We start from the raw sequence: 22173 nt of genomic DNA, 5'->3' as shown, positions 1-22173 counted from the left end.
CTGCTATAGTTCTGCCTTAACCCCTGCCCTCTTCTCCTGCAATCATGAGGAAAATGCCTCCTCTGAAAATAGCAGGGGAAAGAAAGGGTTAGATTCTCTTTTTATGGCTAATTTAATCCTATTAATTGTCTCTCCCCCCGTCCCACAGCAGTTTACACCATTTGCAGTTTTATAAAACTACACCCTAAATGGAAAGCCACTAGGTGGTTTGTGGAGTGGGCATTACAGCAGGATAGAGGAGGCCATCCACAGCAGGGAAGGAACAGTTGGAGAGGCCTATTGCTTTTCAGGGACAAATGGACTGACACTGTGGGGAACAGAGTGCAGGGCTACATAAGCTTTTCCTCTGATCTGGCACAGCTATTCTCATGCCTCAGTGTTGTAAACACTTTTGGATGTACTTAATCTCAAGTATCTTTAAGAGTTACCACGCCACGGGACAAGGGAGCTATTTGTAATTACATTTTTATTACTTTAATTAATTGGGATATTACTTATGTGATAAATAACAAAAGCCAGAGAGTGCCAAAGCAAACTAGCTGAAAATAATTGGAATTCTAATAAATCGAGATATAGAAAAAAAGCACTAGGAATATGTCCTAAACTGAAGAACAAATAGTCTGTGTTAAGAATCAGTTATTCTCCTCTTGTTGGCGCGTGTGTGTGTGTGTGTGTGTGTGTGTGTGTGTATGATAGGAAGATTCAAAAGCAGTAGGTCCTCAATAATATTCCTGATTTGTTAACTGTTAGTAAGCCAAAGTTTTCTATTTTCTGTCTAATACAGGCCAAGATCTTTTTGGAAATACTAAAATGAGTCAGGTGTAGGGACAGATCTTATTGTTCTCAATGAGAAAGGGTTCTTAACATGTTACAAGAGTCTATATACCATTTTGTTTGTGTGATTGATTGATTAGTATTTTAGAAGTTTTTAACAAAAAAATCTAGCTGTGGAAAATATCACACTTTGCTCAAAACAAGTAGTTGTGGACAAATCTGTTGTGTTTGTGAAAAATTGTTGGTTTTCTGCAGAAAAAAATTGCTTTACACAAATACAATATTCTTGCAAAATGAAATTTTCAAATAAAAAACCAAAAATGTGAAAAACTGTTTTTAAAAAAATGTTCAAAAATTATCTTAAACTTACCCACCAGAGAGAGCGGTATTGAACTTCCTTGTCAATGTGTACAAGGATTGAATAAGCAAAGAGTTAACAACTTCATTAGGAGGAGGGAAAGGGTATTTGGCCTGGATGCTTCTTTCTATTTTCATTAACTATGGTAGTAGAATTCAAAGACAGCCATGATAGTCTGGAAAATCAGTTTACAAAGGGATCTGGTAGCACCTTTGAGACTAACTGAAAGTAAGAAGCTGGTAGCATGAACTTTTGTAGACTTAAGCCTACTTCCTCAGATGCATCTTTGCATGTTCATTAACTATGGCTTATCAGGTTTATCCAGTCCTGAACAATGGTCAAAACCATGCAGTGTGTGTATGTGTGGAGGGGGTGTACACATACACAAGTTACACTGATCAGAATCAATGTTTCTCACTATCTGCCACAAAAGCACTTCAATCTTTATTTTAACTTCTTTGTATTTAGTAATATTCAGTTCATAGTTTTTTGTGGGGTTTTCAGGCTATGTGGCCATGTAGCCCCAAAACCCCACAAAAAAACTATGGATGCCGGCCATGAAAGCCTTCGACTCCACAATATTCAGTTCACTTGTACATATTTTATTATATTAGAAGTGCTCACCTGAGGTCCCACAATTGAAGGTCCAGGATTTCCATCACTTCCAGGAGGACCTGGATATCCCTGTTCTCCCTGAACATAAAAACAAATGTCTTTATTTAAGCATTTGTAATGGGGCAGAGGGAGGAGGTCCCTAGTTCTGGTATTTATTCCTTGCTTCTAAAATCACAACCTGAGATCATAGATGTACAAATCACATATATGCCAAAATTGCAAAGTAATAGGGATATATTACAGTTGATTTTGATAGGAACTGGACTAAAAACAAAACCATGAAACCACAAAAGCCAAGGTCCATTCTATGTTCAGAGATTAGAAAATAACTTCTTTGTTTACTGTGGTGGCCAGATCCCCCAACCAGTATGGCCACTCTCCATGCTGGGGCAGAGGATTCTGAAAGTTGAAGTCCCCTCCCCCCCAAAAAAGATTACTCAATGCCTATTGATAAAAGTCCCTTCAGTCCAAATGATCCTAGTTCTATCTTTAGCATCTGCAGGTAGGGCTAGGAATAATTCCTGTGTGAAGCCACAGACAGTCTCTGCTAGTAAATGTAATAATTGTGAATAGGATAGATCAATAGTCTGACTTGGTATAAGCAGATCCCTATGTTCCTCTTAGCACTCTCTTTGTGCAAGCCTAATCTAAGTGCATATTACATTTTTGCACTCCTTTCTACCTTTGACAACCAAATAAGAAGTCATTTACCTTAGGGCCAGGTAGTCCACGAACTGAAGGTCCAGGGTTACCAACTGCACCTTTGATACCAGGTTCACCCTGTAAGGAAAGAAATGACCAGTCACTGTAACAGTCCTTGGGTGTGAAATACATTTGTCATGTACAAACTGATGGCAACATATTAAAAAATGGCAAAAATTCCAGATCTGTTGGCTGGTTTTTCTGTTGTGACTGTGATGTCCCCACACCGGTGTCACTTGATGCGGGACTGCTGGAGAATGACAGTCAAAAGGGCATACTTGGCCTTCTCCTTCATTGTGGTGGCAGAGGTCTCTCATGAGGAGGCCTCGCTGCCATGGCAAAGCCAGGAGGAGTGCAGTGGGAAGAGGGCCACTGGGTGTTACCCCCTTCTATGGTATCACCCGGTGCAGACCACATACATCCTACCACCTAATGATGCCACTGTTTAGTGAAAGATCATAAAATATTTTGTCTAACAAGAAAATTAACTCACCTGATGAACAAGTATTTCAGAGGGTGGACACAGCTTAGTGATACTTAGGAGAAGATCCACTGAAATCCACAGGCTTAAGGTAGCCACAGCTACTCAAGTATGACTAAGTCTGTATTCAGCCCACCCTATTTGCTGTTGAATTTGCAAATTCATAGAATCACAACATTAGAAATGATTTCTGTTTTTTTGAGCTAAGGCAATCAGGCCACACTAAATTATTACTTCTATTACACCATTTAAAAGAAATGGCTGGATTAATAACTATGTACTGTAACAATTTTATTCCCCTTTGCTAATGTAACAATCTCTGTGGCCAGGATGCACCTTAGATGATGATAAATTAGTTTCCATCCTGTGAGCTCAAGGCAATATACATGGCTTTTGTCCTCTCCATTTGAGCCATACAAAAGAGCAGGTTAGGCTGAAGAACAGGGTTTTATAGCTTGGGAAGAGACTAGAACCTAGATCTTCCAAAACACAGTTCAGTATTTCTAGTCATTACACAACATTAGCTCTCCACACACTCATTTGTTTGTTCATTTTTTTAAATAGTACTTATATCCCACCTTTCTCCCAAAATGGGATCCAAGGTGGCTTACAATATTTTTTAAAAGATCCAGTTTAAAAACATTAATTTTTGGACACTCACTAGGAAAATTATTTATTCCATACTCATTTCAACCAGCTGTGCAGACAACTGGGTGACCAGCTTGGGTTATGAACCATGGGGATTAGATGCATTATATGCACCACATATGATGAACTGCACACAGATGTACTCTCGGGATACAGAACCCATCAGATATAAACATACCTTTGGACCTACAGGACCTGCTATACCTTTTGGACCATCCATCCCTTGAGCTCCTTTTTGTCCCTCTTCACCCTAGTCAAAAACAGTAAGACAAAAGCCCAGTTTCAGTGAAGAGATGCTTTCTACCTGCTATATATTAGAATATCTAAACTGAGAACACCATTACTTGACTACAGTCATACTAGGTTAATCACCACGTCTAACTGTAAATATTATTCAGAAATGTACACAATGGAAAACATAAACAACTGTCTTGAGAGAGGCATTTTCTAACCTAATGGTAGAGAAAAAATAAGAAAAATAAGAAAAATTACCTTCTGGTTGCAAATAGAATGCCATGACAGATCCTGGGAGCTGTAGCCTAAGAAGTAACTAAGAAGTAACTGAGCTCTGCCTAAAAGTGTCATGTGAGGAGTGTCTAAGAAGGTAGACTCCATGACCCCTCTGATCTGCAGGGTGAAGGTTCTCCCAGGCTGAGTTAACTCAGGGTGTTGTTTTCTCAAGTGGAACACCTGTTTGCAATATTTAGTTATCTTGACTAACAGAATGAATATCTAGTAGCCAATGCAACATATCCTTCGGTGGGTTTTTCTTTAGTATTGAAAATATTTAAAATACAAGATTGTCATGAAGGTGCATCATCCCTGATAAAAACCAGTGTCAATCATACAATTTTGTCAATCATCAAAGACCTCTGCTTCTATCACTACCCTCTCACACATCAAAGGAACAAATATTAAACCATACCTTTGGGCCCATGTCACCTTTCCCAGGTATTCCTTCTGGGCCTCTTGCACCGGGTGGTCCTTGTTCTCCCTAATGCAAATAAGATGAGGATATTCATTTCATTTCATTAATTTAACACAATAGAAATGCATGATGGTAGAAGACATAGCTGTGTCAGTCTGGAAAATCCACATGCAAAGGGATCTTGTAGGACCTTTGAGACTATCTGAAAGAAAGAAGCTGGGAGCCACCCTATGCATCAGAAGAAGTAAGCTGCAGTCTATGAAAGCTCATGATGCCAGCTTCTTTATTTCAGTTAGACTCAGAGGTGTTACAATATCTTGTTTCAATAGATACACATTTATATGATATTGATAAATAATACCAATGTGGGGAAACATGTGAGAAAGTGCTTTTGTTTTCATTTCTTGCATTTGGGCTTTCTAAAGGATCTAAAGGGATAGAACATGTTACCTTTTTGCCTGGCATCCCCATTAATCCTGCTTTCCCATTTTCTCCAGGAAATCCTTGTCTCCCTGGCTCCCCCTTTGAAAGAAGATACAAACAAAGTTTCAAGACACAGTTGGGATTGATTTAGTAATTATACTTTATTTTTTATTCTAATGCTTTAATTGTCATCTGATTATTGGGATAGAAAACAATTGTTTCTTTGACACTGCCATGTTTGTTTTCTCAAGAAGAGTTGGTGTCAGAGGTAGGAACCACTGGATATCTCTCAAGGCCAACCCCCTGCTAAGCCTGAGACTCCTGTTTCTCCTGCTGCTCCCTGCTGTCACTGTTGGGTTGTTTTATCAGATTTCACCAAAGAAGCAGACAACGTATAATATCTTTCAATTGCCTTGTGCTCTCCTTCTGGACAGGTGAATAAACTGGGTCCAAAAAGGAGAGGAAAATATACAGGAATCAGAAAGAGAAATAAAGCTTCAAAATGTTCTTTTGGGGGATTCCAGCTCCCACAACTCCCAAGTCACCATGGCCAATGATGGATTTTTGAAGCCATAGTCTTTTAAAAGTTACTTTTCCAAGCACCGCATGAAAACAAAGAGACTCATTCGGGCAGGGGCTACCAAAGGCATTTCACTCATTGGCCTTTCCAAGACCAGAGGTTGTACTGTTGCCAAGACATTCTATTCATAAAAACTTGGGTTTCATTAGAAGGCATTGATATCTTGTACACTGTAGTTGCTATGCACAATTCCAAAAGCATCACAAGAAGAAACCCTCAGTGTTATGTGATTGTGAGACTCAAATCCTGAAATGGAGCCTAAAAGACTAAAAGGCTCCATTTCACCAAGTAAGAATCAGAACCACTCCTGCCATTATACAGGGTAATGCAACCACCTCAGTTAACAGGAGGCAGGGGAAAAGAGTATTCTGGCATTCCTTCCACCTCTCTGTGCCACTGTACATGGATGTTAAAGTGAAGTTTAAATGGCAGTTTAGCCAGGGTGACATTAGATATTAAGGACCATGCATATTCCCTATAATTACCATAATGTATGTTGCATTCCATAGTGGGATTTCATGTTTGGTTTTACCTTCCAATGACTAATAACAAATAAAAAAAAACAAAATACAAGATATATACAGTAGGAGAAAGCCACATGATGTAACAAATAGATGTATTTTGCCACTGGAGGAGTACCTATGCAAAAGTGTGATAGATATATGATCTAATTCCACCTTCACTTTCTGCATGTGCAATAGGGAGAGGAATCCCTAATTTCGTAGCTTTGGTCTTCTCCTTAAATGGTAAAATGGCATAGGACAGTCACTGAATGAAATAAATTATTTATGTATGTATGCAAAACAGACTCACTTTAGGTCCAGGTTGTCCAATTCCTGGTGCTCCAGCATCTCCTTTTATTCCTGGTGCACCTTCTTGACCCTGGGGGGAAGATTTATATTAATTATAAATATTACATCCTAATTGCTTATTTACACAGGGGCTGCTTTTACAAGTATGTATTCATTTATTACTTGATTTATACACTGTCCTTCAACAGGTTCTCAGTAACCCTTGACTCCCTAAATTAAATTACAGTAGAACAAATTAAAACAAATTGCAGATAGTGGAAAGCTATAGAAATGTTATTTGGGAAGTCAAAATAGGTTTTGTATCAAGTAAATGCATATACACATACTTAATGCCTATCTAATATGTGCAATTCAGGCCCATGGGCTATTAATAGAGGAATACATTTGTAAAATTTACATTTGAAACATATTTATCCGATTTCACAAAACCTGTTGAGGCCAAGTTAATGAAATGGATCACTCATGCACCCTGCCAATTTCCCCACTAAAGCTTTCTCCAGAAAAGAGCACATAAACATTATCTTTTTAGATTACAAAGTCCATCATCTCCCAGTGGGCTGACAGTGAATTTACCATAAGCTCCCCAGTACACATGCTGACTGGGGAATTTGGAAAGTTGTAATTCAAAGGTATAATTTTAAGCTTTAGTCCAAATTCAGTTCAGTCTTTGATACTTGCTATGTTGTGGACAGATAAGTGGCAGAGGGAATCCAACTCCCATTAGGCCACATTATTTCTAAAACCAGTGAAAAGGAAGAACCTGCTACTGTATTTCCTACTTGTGATAAAAACAGCACAAACAATAGTCCTAGTTATGGCTACTGCCCATGGATTCCTGCACTGACAAATATTTACTGACCTTTGTATATATGACCTGAGCATTTTTTTAAAGGCTAGAAGAACACTGCTGGAAGTCTGAACCTAGTAAAAATGTAGTCATGAGGGACTCTTGGCAATCACCCACTGATATCTTAGATGTTTCCCACAAAGATCAAAGACGGAATGCAGTTCAAAAAATGAGGGGGTGGGGACCATAGTGCAATGCTTCTTTTCTATTACTGCCATCAAGTAACATACTTTTAAAACACTTTTTGTTAAATCTTTGAGTAGAAACATATAAATGTTTGATGGAGACATTATTTGGAGGGTTGGGTGCATATTTACCCACCTCCAAATTCTCTGTTTTTGGTTTGTGCTATTAGAACACAGCAAGAAGCAAAGAGAGAAGTTTGAATTTCCTGAGCAGTCTGAAGTCCCCTTTGCTAAATTGTTTGCAAGGGTTTCATTTGTCTTTAGGGAATGCAACAATGCATTAACTGTGAATTCAATAGTGTATTAAAGTAACTGCCATTGTTCATTGCCTCAATGCATTGCCTTTGTGCATTTCAACTACACAATTGGCTGGTAGCCACTGATCCATACATTGTGCTATGTTGGTATTCAGTTCAGTTGTGCAACCTTACTCTTCTGGTAGATATGTATGCTATCCTGAATCAGTGTAGGACCTTGACCTGTATGTCCCATAGACCTTTTGATCTTGAGTCTGAAATTGTTGCACAGTGCAATATATGAAGCTGAGTTTTAACAGCATACCTTTTGTCCAGGCAGGCCTACACCTCGCGATCCTTTTGCACCAGGCAGACCTTTCAATCCTGGAATTCCCTAGGAAAAGATAAAGTGTTCAGCTAAGTAAGATTGCCCTTTGAAACTAAGTCCAGGAAATTCACCTTTCAAAGCACTAGTAACAAACCAAGAAGTGGGTCATAAATGTATGTTATCAATCCCAGAATATGTTCTAATTTGTGAATTCAACACAATCTTAAATACTCCTGTTTTCCTTTAAAGACTTGTAACTGACTTTTCTATTTTCTTATATTTTGTATTATAAACCGTGATACCCAAAAATAGCCTTGATATCCAAAGTTATAACTTTACAGATATTGATACCCAAAGTTTTTTTTAAAGATTATGTCTTCCAAAAGATCCACACACTCAGATTTAATATAATAATGTGAAATGTTGGCTTCTGAATACTAAAAATAGACACATTTAAACCAAACTGGCAAATCTCTGGAATTTAAAGAAAGTCAATTCTAGATCATAAAAAATATATATGATGCAAGCCTCATTTCAGCATTAGATTAAAACCTGGCTTTTCACTCAACTTTCCAAGGGCCTAGATATAGAGTGGCCTGATTATATTATAATGCTTTAATAGAGTGAACACTGTGAGCAATGTTTTAAACAGTTTTAAATTGTTTTATTCCTTTTACCACTGCTTTTATATGTATGTGCTATCAAGTTGCACACTCAGAAGTAGTTTCGCCAGTTCCTTCCTTTGAAATATAGCCCACAGCAACTGGTATCCATTGGCAGTCTCCCAACCAAGTACTAATCAGGACTGACTCTGCTTAAGATGAGATGGGATGTGGTGTCTTTACAGTAGTTAGGCTTCTAGACTATTTCAAATTGATTTAGATTGTTGAATTGCTGCCATCCCCCATCTTGAGAGTTGGGTGAAATATTTAAAGATGTGAAACTTAAAGACATTTCCAGGGCTTGGACTTGCACCCCCAACACACACACACACACACACACACAGTTATTTCTGAAGTGCTGGAAAGTAGAGTGGTGAATAACAATGTTTTTGTGTGTGTCATATGGTGCCCTGAGAAAGGCAGATGAGACAAAATACCAAGGAAACCCTACAGATGTCTTTGCAGTGGCTTCTCTCAATTCTCTTAAGGATAGTCATGTCATCACCCACTGCTCTCTCTTCAGCACCTTGGAAATTACTGCATTGGTGGGAAGCTGTAAGGCTTCAAAGGTAGGATTTTGGAGGGTAACATTGGGAGATGCCATAGCTATGGTACATCTCCCCATGAAGAATCTCAGCCAACATTTTTTTAAAGGTATGGGGAAACTCCTACAGTCCCTTTTAAATTGCCATGCTCACTAGGGCTTACATGAGCATAGGTGCCACTATTATTCACAGCTACATATAAGCCAACATGTACACCTATGAACATTCATTCAAGGTGTAATCACTATCTTGGGGCTGAGTTTACCTGCACACCTCATGACCATGACAGCTGGATTAATTCTGGTATTTTCTCCCCTCCCCCACACCTCTTGTTTGTTTGATTGAGGTTTTGTTTTTGTTTGTTTTTTTAAAAAAACTACCTATGATAAAGAGTTTTGAAGAATTCAAAAGTTTGTATACCTTAGAATTATTTTGATTGATCCCAATAAAGGCATTTTCCCCCATCTTGGATTTGGAATATTTTAAATGCATGTTTAGAAATGGCATGCAAAAACAGTGCTGCTTATGTACTTGAAGATGTGTAGATCAAATTTTTTAAGAAGTTACCACTTTCCTCTACTACCTTGGATTCCATCTCAGGAGAAAGGCAGGGTATAAATACAATCTTGCAACATCAAATGGTCTGCTTGTCTTTAGAAAAACTTAATACTAAGATTAACCTCCCTTTTGTCAACCTGAAGTTTGAATGAGACTGATGGCTTAAATCCACATTTTATGAAACAGGATGCATGCAGCCAAGCTGAATTTTTAGTTGAGTTAGCCAAATATGGCAAATGGTTGGGACATGATAAGTCCACAGGGCCCAATAAATTTCCCTTTGCTATGTCTGGACACTGCAGTCCTCAAGGGGAATAACGAATCTGCTATCCATGCCCATATATGTTCAAACAAAAATGCACCCAGCCAGAACGAGGTGTTATCCTGGTGTACATATACCTGGTTGCCTGGGACTCCAATTCCGGGTGGTCCAATGGGGCCCTGTGGTCCGTCGATCCCTCGTTCACCCTGCATGAAAAATGCACTATAAATGGATATTTTAATCCAAGCATCGTCATCACCAGTATTGTTGTTGTCATCCTATTTTTAAACTTGTAATGTCTTTTCTACATTCCTGATTACATATTTGCTCACTGACTCTTAGGAAGGAACATCTGTGCAGCTGAGGGAAGACCATGGAATAGAGAACATTTGGGACACAATGACTCTGAGGCAGTGGTATAACAAATACAATCATGTGTTTTGTAGGCTCTCTCACATTCACAATGAGGGCTGGTGTTCAGTACCTTTGGAGTGGCATTCTGCATGGCAGTTTCCAGGCAATTTATATTTTTGTTCTATGAACGATACCTTATCTCCTTTAATAGATAGGCCTGGTGCTCCAACTGGTCCTCCTGGTCCTTCAGAACCTTTTTCACCCTGAAAAGATTGGATATTAATACTAAATTAAGCCCATAGGTTATGAATTTAGGGATGCTGTAAAAATCTACTCATGTAAATATGATTATTAGTCAACATGGGAAGGCATTTATTACTCCATATGCAGGTTCAGGTCTTCTCCTCAGCCCAGTTTAAACATGATTAAGCACACCACACCCACTATTATGGAAGATTAAACAACAACAAGGACCTGAGAGCCATTAGTTATTGGCAAGCCCTACCATTAAGCATGGTGAACTGGCCATAGGCAGAAGATTATGGATGTCATGGAAGGACAGAAAATTGTTGGTTAATTCCTTATTATTATTTTTTCAGTGTCAGTGGTCCAAAGAGGTGCTTGTGGGATGGTTCTGCCTCATGTTCCAAAAAAGATTTTGGATTCTTAGTCCCTTGATTTGAGTGGACAATTTTCACTATGTCATTAATGCTTTGGTTAATCTGATACACACAAACACACACACACACACACACACACACACACTTGTCCCTCCATATTTGCTACGGTTAGGGGCACAAGACCCCCGTGAATATGGAAAATCCACAAATAACAAAAACACCATGTTTTTACCTGAGAGGACACCTCTCTAAGAAACTCTAGGTCCTCCAGCGCAACTCTGTAGTCAACTTCTGCCAGACATTAACCACAGAATTGCACTGGAGGAGCTACAAATGCCTAGTGGAGTGTTCTCTCTAGGAATCTCTAGGTCTTTCAGTGCAACTTTTAGTTAAAGTTTACAATAAAGTTGCACTGGAGGATCTAGCTATTCCTAGAGAGGAAATATTAATCAAATCTGCAAATATGGAGGGATGAGTGTGTGTGTGTGTGTGTGTGTGTGTGTGTGTGTATATATATATATATATATATATATATATATATCTCAGATCCCTGCACTACACATGCCAGACAATGAGATACAATCTTACATTTAGCCTGTGGTATATGTGAAATATTGTCTATATTCCTGGAACACTTAGTCACAGAAACAGCTCACCAAGGGGCTCTGCAGACTGCCCTGAAGGACAGCCTCCAGCCGCTCCTTTTTCAGCCAGATGGGGGCCACGGTAACCACATGCTGCAGCCCCAATCTGGCCTTTCCAGGTCATGAAAAGGAGCCGGAAAAAGCACCCTGGAAAGGGCACCATAGCCATGGCTTTACGGTGCTCCTTTGGTGCTGTGTCATCTGGACACAGAGCTGGAGGAATGCTGTGACGCCGCACACCATGTGGAGCAATGCGTGGCATCATGGCGACCTGGGGTCAGAACTGGGGCGTGCATCATGGAGATGCTATGCCTCAACTCCACCCCTCAGCTGGCCCAAAGTGCCAGTCTGTACAGGGCCTAAGTTGATCTTGAACAGCTACCATGCTACTACTGCATGTGTGAATTAGGCTGTGCCCTTTGGACATGGAATAAAATCAGTCAAGTATGATTTTCTGTAAGAAAATCTCTTTGACTTTCTAGTCTATACCTCCCAATATCAAGATATTATATGTCTTGCTATGGCAGGATGAAAGCTTGATAAAGTTTGGAGAACAGACATTTCTGATGGCTGATCCTCTTTGGATGGGTGGAAAGACTCACTTGGCTGGTCGTCTCTGGTGAAAATATATCCGTTCTATGTAAATAGGGCAAAAAGAAGGTTTGGAAGGGCTATTTTCATGTTGCTTGGGAAATCAGTTGGAAACCAGTTTCACCCAAACATTTGGATCAAAAATGTTCATGTACTGTTTTATTTAGAGTGCACTGAATTAAAGAACGGTAGTCTGTATACTGTATATTGGAGAGGTAAACAAACAAGCCATCTTAAGCCACAGGAGGCTGTGAATATTCTGATTCAGATCTTTTAAGGCAGGATATATGTGGGAATGGGACATAAAACACTACTTTAATTTCCATAATTAATCATTATTGTTATGTTTTCTTTAAAAAAATGGCTACTCAGTAAGGTCACATATTTTATTCCCAAGAGCTGGTGCTGCTCCGTGAAGATCTAAGTGTCCATAGAGATTCATTATAACATTCCTTCCTGTTAGAACTTCTCAAACATGGAATCACAAATGGAATCATCGTTTAGAATTGAATGGAATGAGGATTCTGAGAGAACAGATCCTCTTTGAATGCATGAGAACAATGACTTCAAATGAAGACAGATGTGTCCCCACTGGTCTCATTGAAAACACGGAAGGAAGTCATTTCAGAAAGGAAATAAAGTTCTGCGAATGTTATACACAGATGCATAAATCTTTTTTTATTGCAGAGATTAATGGAGTTAGAAAAGTTACCTCTTTTGGATCACGACTCTCAGAATCCTTCGGAATCCAATGCCCATGATGACTGAAGGTTCTGAGAGCTGTAGTCCAAAAAAGTAGGTTTTCTTTTTTAAAAAATTTAATGTTTATTGCTTAATTATACATATAAACATACATAACATATGAAACATATAGACGAAAACAGAACTCAATAAAAAGAGGGGGAAAAACTATAGCATATTACATATGTAAAATCGCTCCTTTTTTTAATCCATAAGACATAGCAACTTATATACTTTTACAAAGTATATATATACAAAGTATCCATCCTATACATTTATGATTGGCTCCAAATATTATAGATATACTCTCTATCACCACAATATTTCTTATATCAACAGATCCTTATTAATATTGAATTTCTTCTCCCAGAACTGTAGTAGTGGGAGCCATTCCTCCATTCTTTTCTAGGTTTTCTAAGCTCTGGATTTACTGGTAAGAGCATTTTTTCTTTCATTTGTTGGTTTTTGATGCTGCTACATCATATTTCTGTATAAAAGCAGAATCAAATATTTATTACAATTATTGTTTTCTCTGTTTAATAATAACTTTAACAATAACCTTGAATAATGAATTTTCCTATTGGGATGGGCACTTAACTTTTTTTTGAAGGTGCTGCTAATAGAAGTGATTTGTGCCTTTGATATGCAATCTTTTTGCACAATCTGTTTGCACACAGCCATTTTATAATAGTTAAAAGATGTTATTACTATCTGTCTAGATGTGGAGAGCCTCCATTCCCTTTCCATGATAATAACCCAGGTGACCAAGCCTGGATGCTCAATGACATCATTCCAGGGCAGCGATGGAAATCATGTGTCCTTCTAGATGTGGTTGCACTGCAACTCCCATCAGTCTAAACCAGTGACTAGGACTTCTGAGAGTTGCAACAACATTGGGAAGGTCACATAATTCCCATCCCTACTTTAGGTCACAGGAACTGAAGGCTAGACATGGCAAAAACAGCTGTATGAGGAGGCTAGGAGAACTTTTTCATCATTCTTTTTCCAACAGCTCAAATAACCATGATCACTTAGAGTAATCACTTACTCATTGCCAAAAAAGAGGACATGCACCATCAAAATAAAAGATAAAAGAGGACACGGAGTTGCCTAGAATTTGTACATGCTAACTTACATGAGAAACTGTTAATTTAGACTGTTTTTCACCAATCTAAAGAGAAATACAATAGATCTCACTATAATGGAAACACGAAGTATAGAGGAACTATATGCCTCCTTAGTATGCTATCCAGGTGCCAGATGCTGGTGGGCAGCTTCATGTCCCCTCTTCTGCCTTCTTTATGTATAAACTAGACCTGAAACACTTTGCCCATTAAGTAGAGGATTGTCATCTGACAGCCCAACACAGATTTTGGCAATCACTGTTCTAGACTGAACTTTAAAATAACTGTGGGAGGTACTGAACCTATTTGGGGCATAGAGTCAATACCTTTGATGGCTCCTTTAAAGTCTGGACTAAAATCCAGAGTGGAGTTGCCACACCTCTGATATGAATGTCACCAGCTGCCATTGATTTCCAATAAAGGGTTGTTTTCTTCAAAGAAGGGCAGATGATCACTAAATGATCAGAATATGGATACTATCTATCTACAAGACTCAAGCCATGACAGCCTATCTCCAACTGCATGTCTCACTTTCCTTCATGGTAGGACCAGCCCTGTTTCTATTTGTTTTAAATGAAATATTTACCTTTGGTCCTGGGAGTCCTTCTCCAGGTGGACCCCGTTCACCTTGCACACCCTCAGGACCCCGTGGCCCCTGAGTTTGAAAAGATAAAAATGTGTTTAGATGCTATGATGCAAAGCTCCCCAAGGGCTCCAGCTCATACATAGGGCTCTCCATGAGGTCAGAAACTACTCTCCATCTTCTTCAGTGTTGTGGAATGTTCTAAATATACAGTCAATGAATCAATCAAAGTATGTCCTATCTTTCTCCCAAGACTGGGACTCAAGATAGCTTAATGTCAAAAATATATATAGATAAAAGCACCTGTACCTAAAATTAAATTAATATGGAGCTTTTTGAAAGTATAAAAACATTAAAAAAAATCTTTAATGCCTAGAAGCAAAACATTGGAGCACACTAAAATAGAAAGCTCTTTACATGTTAAACGATCAGTTACCAATCAGTTCCTGTTAAAACAGAAAGAACAGAAAGGCCTCTGTGGGAAGGGAGTTTCAGAGTCTGTGAGCAGTCACAGAGAATGTCTTTTTTGTGTTTCTGCCAAACATGCCAGTGAAGGTGGTGGGATCAAGCAAAGTACCTCCCTCAAAGACTGTAGAACTTGGGTAAACTCAGATGGGAAGTTACTGCTTCCTATATGGCTTTATAGGAAACAGACTGGCTGCTAGTGGAGCTATTGTAACAAAAGAGTCAAATGCTCCTCTTAACCAGTCAGTTTACAATCTGGCTGCAGCTCTTTGGATTAGCTGAAGTTTCCATACAGTCTTCAAGAGCAGCCCCATCTAGGCTGCATCTGCACTACAAAAATAATCCAGTTTGACACCACTTTAATTGCCATGGTCCAATGTTATGGGATCCTGGGATTTGCAGTTTGTAGTGGCACCAGAGCTCTATGACAGAGGTGGTTAAATGTCTCACAAAGCTACAATTCCCAGAGTTCCATAGCACTGAGCCATGGCAATTAACGTGTTGTCAAACTGCATTATTTCTACAGTGCAGATGTAGCCATAGGACTTTTTCACACAGAGGCACTTACTGTTGCTAAATTGCCAGCAAAATGTTCCTGAAGTGCGAAGGTGGGATAGCCAGTCATGCTTCTTAATTGTCATTGAGGCATCCTGCTTCTCTCCTGTTGTCAAGCATTCACAGAGCAGCCATTTCTTGAATAACAGAAGTTGACAACGGGAGAGAAGCAGGATGCCTCAATGATGATTAAGAAGTTCAACCAGCTATCCCACCTGAATGCTTCAGGAACGCTTCAGGAATGTTTTGCCGGCGGTAAGCTTCCATGTGATAAGGGCCATACCGGAAGTTCTTGTCTCTGAACTATATTTTCTGACACTAAAAAGCGGAAGAGGCAGTAACTTCTGGAAGAGATGTGGTGAAGTACTGGTATGCAGGCCAGAATATTGTGGGTTAGACAAGGTAACTGTTACATGGATTTGTAATTGGTTGACTGGCTGAACCCAAAGGGTGCTCAACAATGGCTCCTTTTCATCCAGTGAAAAGTGACCAGTGGGGTCTCACAGGGTTCTGTCCTGGGCCCAGTGCTATTCAACATCTTTATCAATGACTTGGAGGACAAAATTGGGGGCATACTTATCAAATTTGCAAATTACACCAAATTAGGAGTAGCAGCTAATACTCCAGAGGACAGGATCAAAATTCAAAATGACCTGAATAGACTAGAAAGCTGAGCCAAAGCTAACAAAATGAACTTCAACAGGGAGAAATGCACAGATATAGGATGGGGGACACCTGGCTGAATGAAACTACATGTGAAAGGGATCTAAGGCGGGATACAAACCGCCATATAGTACGTATAGGATACGTACTAGGGTTAGGAAGGGGCGGTGCTTCCGCACCCCCCTAACCCTAGTACGTATCCTATACGTACAAGATGGCGGCGCCCCTTCCACATGGGCGCCGCCATCTTTACGTACTGGACGCATAGCATCCAGACGTGTCGCGTCCTTTGTGACGTAGTGAGTGTGCCCCTGGCGCCTCGCTACATCGCAAACGCGACTCCAAAAGAAGCTCCATTTTGGAGCTTCTTTTTTGCTCCGCGCGGGAGCCGTGCGGTTTGGCTGCTGCAGCTCCCGCACGGAGCAAACGGCAGCGGCGGGGAAGCGCCGCAAAGCGACGGTTTGTATCCCGCCTAGGAGTCCAAGTAGACCATAGGTTGAACATGAGTCAACAGTGTGATGCGGCAGCTAACAAGGCCAATGCGATTTTAGGCTGCATCAATAGAAGTATTGTGTCTAAATCAAGAGAAGTAATAGTGCCACTCTATTCTGCTCCAGTCAGGCCCCACCTGGAATATTGTGTCCAGTTCTGGGCACCACAATTCAAAAAGGACACTGAGAAACTGGAGTGTATCCAAAGGAGGGCGACTAAAATAGTGAAGGGTCTGGAAACCATGTCCTATGAGGAATGACTTAGGGAGCTGGGGATGTTTAGCCTGGAAAAGAGAAGGTTAAGAGGTGATATGATAGCCCTGTTTAAATACTTGAAGGGATGTTATATTGAGGAGGAGCTAGCTTGTTTTCTGCTGCTCCAGAGAACAGGATCCAGAGCAATGGATGCAAGCTACATTAGGAGGAACTTCCTGACAGTAAGGACTGTTCGACAGTGGAACAAACTCCCTCGGAGTGTTGTGGACTCTTCTTCCTTAGAGGTCCTTAAGCAGAGGCTGGATGGCCATCTGTCGGGGATGCTTTGATGGAGGGTTCCTGCATGGCACGGGGTTGGACTGGATGGCCCTTGTGGTCTCTTCCAACTCTACAATTCTATGATTCTATGGACTGGAAGGAGTATAGTATAGTATAACATAGTATATAGTAAGTCACTCCCAACTGGGTGCCCTCCAGACAATTTTAATTAAAGTTTCCATGAATCACAGCCATCATTGTCAGATAGGAATGAAACTCTAAAACTTCTTAACTCAGGAGCAATCTAAGAGGGATGCCACCACCCAGATGCATCCTGGGTCAAAGCCTCGCTCAGCTGGCCAATTTTTGAAGTCGGGAACTCCCTGACTTCGAAAAAGTTTTGGCTGAATGAGGCTTCGACCCAGGATGCATCTGGGCAGTGGCATCCCGCCTAGATTGGTGGCAATTTAAGTATGATAACATCCAGGGGCATCCCAGATCCAGAATTGAAGCTGGAAGAGGTAAACCAGCTTATTTGCCCAAGAAATAAGCTCCTAAAACAAGACTATGCTGAATTCATAAAGTAGGTTGCAATTGTGAAATGGAGAGCTAAGATCCCCTAGCAAAATTATCAATTTTCACAAGCAGACCTCTCCCAGTGTTTTCTCATGCTATATACTCCCCTCACCAATGTCATACATTGCATCCACGTTATTAAAATTTGAATTTATTCATCCAGTCCAGTCATGTAAGTCAAAGGAATTTCTTATTTACTTATTAATTAAAAAATAGTTGCAAATTACATTTCTGCTCTCCCAGGACCCATAAAGTAATACGCATAAGCAAAGCCAACCCTTGACATACAGATAAATAGCCAACATAGGTGTGAACTGTTAAGTAATTCTGACATGTCAAAAAAAAAAAAGATTAAAAAAAAACTCTAAAAACCTACACTCCAAAGAAACTCTGTGTGTGCGTGCGCGCACATGTGTATTTATTCCGATTCTTTCCGTTTCCATTTCAATAAACCCATTTTCTGCTCCTAGCAAAACAGCACTACAGTAAGCAAGACAATAAAGGAGGGTGTTATTTTGTTCATTTTTTTAAAATCACAAGGAAAAAAATACTATCAAAAGAAAGTTAAATCGGGGGAGCTTGCTTTGGAATAGTGTGGTGAGGTGACAGGGAGAGAGGAAGAGGCACTGAAACCACATGACTGCCCAATACCAGAATTATCTTTGAAGAACTTATCACACATGGTTTTCCCCATCAATGACAAGACATGCTCTAACCATACTTGGATGGCAAGGCAGCAACAAAATGGCGACGGCATTGTATGGTAAGTATTACCAAAGGCAGTTTAAAAGCAGTTTAAAAACCACATGTGATAAACTCCTAAGTGTCCTAGATCCCTTTAGCATGCATTGCTGTCAAGCTAGGTGTCACCCTTACTATATCTGTGCATTTCATTTTTACTGCCCAAGTGTACTACCCTACTTTGCTCCCTGCTGAAATTAATTTTGTTGGGTTTGTCCCAGCTTTCTAATCTGTTATGGTCATTTCAATTCCACTTTATTTCAATCCACTTCATCCTCCTACAGTTTTCTTTCAGAACACGAACAATTTACTTACTGTTAAACCAGGCTCACCAATTCCAGTTGGTCCAGGAAACCCAATTCTTCCTTCCTGACCTCTATCACCCTTGTAGAAGAAAGAAAGAAAATAAGGAAAGAATATTTATTATCCTTCTAAATACATTTTCTAAGATGGGAGCAGAAAAGAATTTCAAGGCGTGGTTTTAATCTTTTAACAAAAACATATCATATATATCCAACTATAGGTTGACCTCATGTATAAGATGAGGGCAAGTTTGGGGCCAAAATTATGGATTTTGATATGACCTGTGGATAAGATGAAGATAAAATTTAAGGGCATGTAACAAAGGATGTAAAGGATGAAGCAAAGAAAAATGATGCCAAAGAAGTTAGAAAATTCTAGCCAGCACAACTGTTTGTGCTCACCCTAAAGGCCGGATGGATGAAAGAGTCAAGGGGTCGGCACCTCTTTTAGGTGTTCCGAAGAAGGATTAAGCTCTCACCCTTCACTAGAGGATGGTTCTTTTTTTAAATAACAGTTAAAGTACAGTATCTATATTGACCCATGGATAAGTCAACTCAGTTTTTTTGGACCAATGTTCTGACTAAAATGTCTGATTTACACATGAGTATATACAGTAATATTGTACCCTATGTATAATCTTATTTATTTCATCATTATTATAAACAGTTACTTGGATGCATAATTTAAAGTCCAGTCCTGTACAGTTATATAGAAGTAAACTCCACCAAGCTCAGTGGGATTTACTTCTGAGTAAAAAGGCTAAGGAGCTTATCCCTTGGCATGTTAAATCAGCTTCAGCCTCCCGGGCTGCAGCCGGGACCCAGAACAGAGGCAGGGATTATCACACACTAAATTGCCGCCGAATCTCCATCCAGCATCAGCCCGGGTTCAAGCCGCACTTCTAAAAATGCTGGCTGAGCACAGCTTGGACCCAGCTAGAACCCAGGCTAATGGCGGCCAGCGATTCAGCAGCATGATTCCACTTTAGCTGCCATGGCTGCATCATAAAGAATCCTGAAGTTTGTTATTGAGAGAGGCACTAGAATTCTCTGGCTAAGAATTCTAAATTTGCCTTCCTAAACTGCAAATCCCAGTACTGTATTTCATAGGATGTTGCCACAGCAGTTAAAATGCTATAATTGTATAGTGTGAAAAGGCTTCTAGTCCCACTCCTCCAGACACGTTCCAGATTGTGAATGTCCTTCTTAAATTATGGCGCCCATAACTGGGTGCACAATATTTCAAGTGAGGTCTGTCCAAAGCAAAACAGAATTTCATAGAGGACTGTAATTCTGGGATGAATACTGGATAGTCATATATGTTGTCCCTCTGTTCTGTATGTTTTGTGTCAAAGGACTGAATTTTTACAACAGGTGATATAATGATTATCTACAGTAGTATACTAAAGATACTAATTAATTAAAGCAAGCTGGATTTCTCCACTGCACTGAAGTGTGTCATTCAAAACTTGTGGGCATTAATGTCACTATAGAAGGAAATTATTTGACTTTCAGCATTACACATGAAAACTGACATCAGTTCCTTATGGGCCACAGGGATGTTGTCCTTTTTGCACCTTCCTATTGTTGCTTTTGGGGACTTCTTCCTCTATTGTTCAAAATGTGAAATGTGCTTCCTTATTCATGTATTTGAGGATAGATGGCAGAGCTTGGGAAAGGTACTTTTTAGACTCCCCAGATCATTCAAACAGCTTTTAAAGAGATTTGGGGTGGAGTTAGTCTTTTCCATAGACAACAATTCTTGCAAATAAGCTATTTCAGAATTTCTCACATTGTGTATGAAGTTATGAAAAAACAAGAAAAAGATAATTTAAGACAGGGATGAGCAACTTGTGCTATTCCAGCTCTCACCATTGGCTATGCCTATGAGGGATTATGACTGATGAGTCTCACAGTCCAACAATGTCTGAAGGACCACATGTTGTCCAGTCTGATTTAAGATATTGACATAAAACAACCCCATACACTCCAGGAAACACAGATAAATGCCTAGGACGGTGTACAGACAGCATGAAGAATGCATTACTGAGGCAGATCCTGTACATTACCTTAGGTCCTGGATATCCAATTCCAGGAACTCCTGCAGGGCCATATGGTCCTGATGGACCTGGCTCACCCTTAAAAGAAACAGAAGAAATCAAATGACTAGTGTGCTTTGTATAGTGGGAAAAGATAGCAATCTGGCCTTAAATACATTTTAAGGAATAATTTTGGGATCTCAAGGGTTGCTGTTCAAAGAAATACTGGTCCAAAACACACTGAAGAAATAATCCAGTTTGAGACCATTTTAACTGCCCTGCCTCAGGGCTAGGGAATCCTGGGAATTGTAGTTTATTGTGGCATCAGAGCTGTCTGACAAAGAAAGCTAAATGTTTCACAAAACTAGTTCCCTGAATTCCCTAGCACTGAGCCAGGGCAGTTAAAGCTGTCTCAAACTGGATTATTTCTGCAGTGTGTTTTGGATCACATGAAAAAAGAAAGGCAAAACAGAGTGGGAAAGTATTGGCTTTCTCCATGCCTCCCCACTTGCTGTTGTAGCACTTCTGTTCTCTTCCTGAGGGAGACGGTTGTAAAGGTGTGCTTTTTGTCAAACGGATGTTTCCAGCATGACAAAAACACACTTTTACAACTATATCCCACAGGAAGGAGAACAGAATTGCTTTGACAGTATGCGGAGAGGCATGGAGAATGCCACTACTTTCCCACTCTGTTTCAGCTTTTTCTTATGCGATAAGGCTAGGATCACCTCACTGGCTTTGAATAAGAAGTATTGAGCAAACTGGCTTATATAAATTAACTTTGCAAGCATGAATTCTGTTATGTTAATAACTCCATTAAGTTTTCTGTACCTCAGCTTATTAGGTTTGTTTCACATAGGGGTATGAACTTTTTGGCCCTCCAGATGTTTTGGACTATGCAGCCCATAATTTCTTACTATTTATGACCATGGTTGGAGATTTAGAAAGCTGAAGTTGAAGATATCTAGAAGACCAAATGTTTCCCATCCCTGAATAATATTATTTTTATATTTGAGACCAAATCCTTCATTCTTTGTTGTACTAAGCAAGAAATCTGAACAGGTGGAAAAACAGCTATTAAATATCAGTCCCCTTCCACACTGTTCTCCAGATCCCATAACAAAACTACAAGATACATATTACTCTGCAAACACCTGTTCTGAATATTTTTAAATAGCATATTATGAGATAATCTAATGCATATATCACAGTTTAGATCCAGACATAGTCATGCTTAGAGCCAGTAAAACCAAAGAGTATTGTCAA

At 39.7% G+C, this 22173-nt stretch overlaps 1 protein-coding gene across 3 annotated transcripts in view; it reads right to left on the bottom strand.

The window, feature by feature from the left end:
- The window catches only part of COL28A1 (collagen type XXVIII alpha 1 chain), an 87860-nt gene that overhangs the window by 24966 nt on the left and 40721 nt on the right, over nucleotides 1-22173 (bottom strand). For all 3 annotated transcript variants that reach the window (XM_089533186.1, XM_089533187.1, XM_089533185.1), the window contains exons 13-24: nucleotides 20938-21006; nucleotides 18882-18950; nucleotides 14605-14673; nucleotides 10493-10561; nucleotides 10082-10150; nucleotides 7915-7983; nucleotides 6323-6391; nucleotides 4957-5028; nucleotides 4504-4572; nucleotides 3757-3828; nucleotides 2459-2527; nucleotides 1757-1825 (exon numbers count right to left, since the gene is read on the bottom strand). In XM_089533186.1, coding sequence (XP_089389312.1) covers nucleotides 1757-1825; nucleotides 2459-2527; nucleotides 3757-3828; nucleotides 4504-4572; nucleotides 4957-5028; nucleotides 6323-6391; nucleotides 7915-7983; nucleotides 10082-10150; nucleotides 10493-10561; nucleotides 14605-14673; nucleotides 18882-18950; nucleotides 20938-21006 — 834 coding nt within the window. The remainder of the gene's footprint in view (nucleotides 1-1756; nucleotides 1826-2458; nucleotides 2528-3756; nucleotides 3829-4503; nucleotides 4573-4956; nucleotides 5029-6322; nucleotides 6392-7914; nucleotides 7984-10081; nucleotides 10151-10492; nucleotides 10562-14604; nucleotides 14674-18881; nucleotides 18951-20937; nucleotides 21007-22173) is intronic.

Source organism: Sceloporus occidentalis, unplaced genomic scaffold (genome assembly GCF_023333645.1).
Source record: "Sceloporus occidentalis isolate IW3139 unplaced genomic scaffold, rSceOcc1.0.p SCAF_7, whole genome shotgun sequence".
Classification (NCBI taxonomy): domain Eukaryota; kingdom Metazoa; phylum Chordata; class Lepidosauria; order Squamata; family Phrynosomatidae; genus Sceloporus; species Sceloporus occidentalis.
This window is presented reverse-complemented; position numbering and strand designations above follow the sequence as displayed.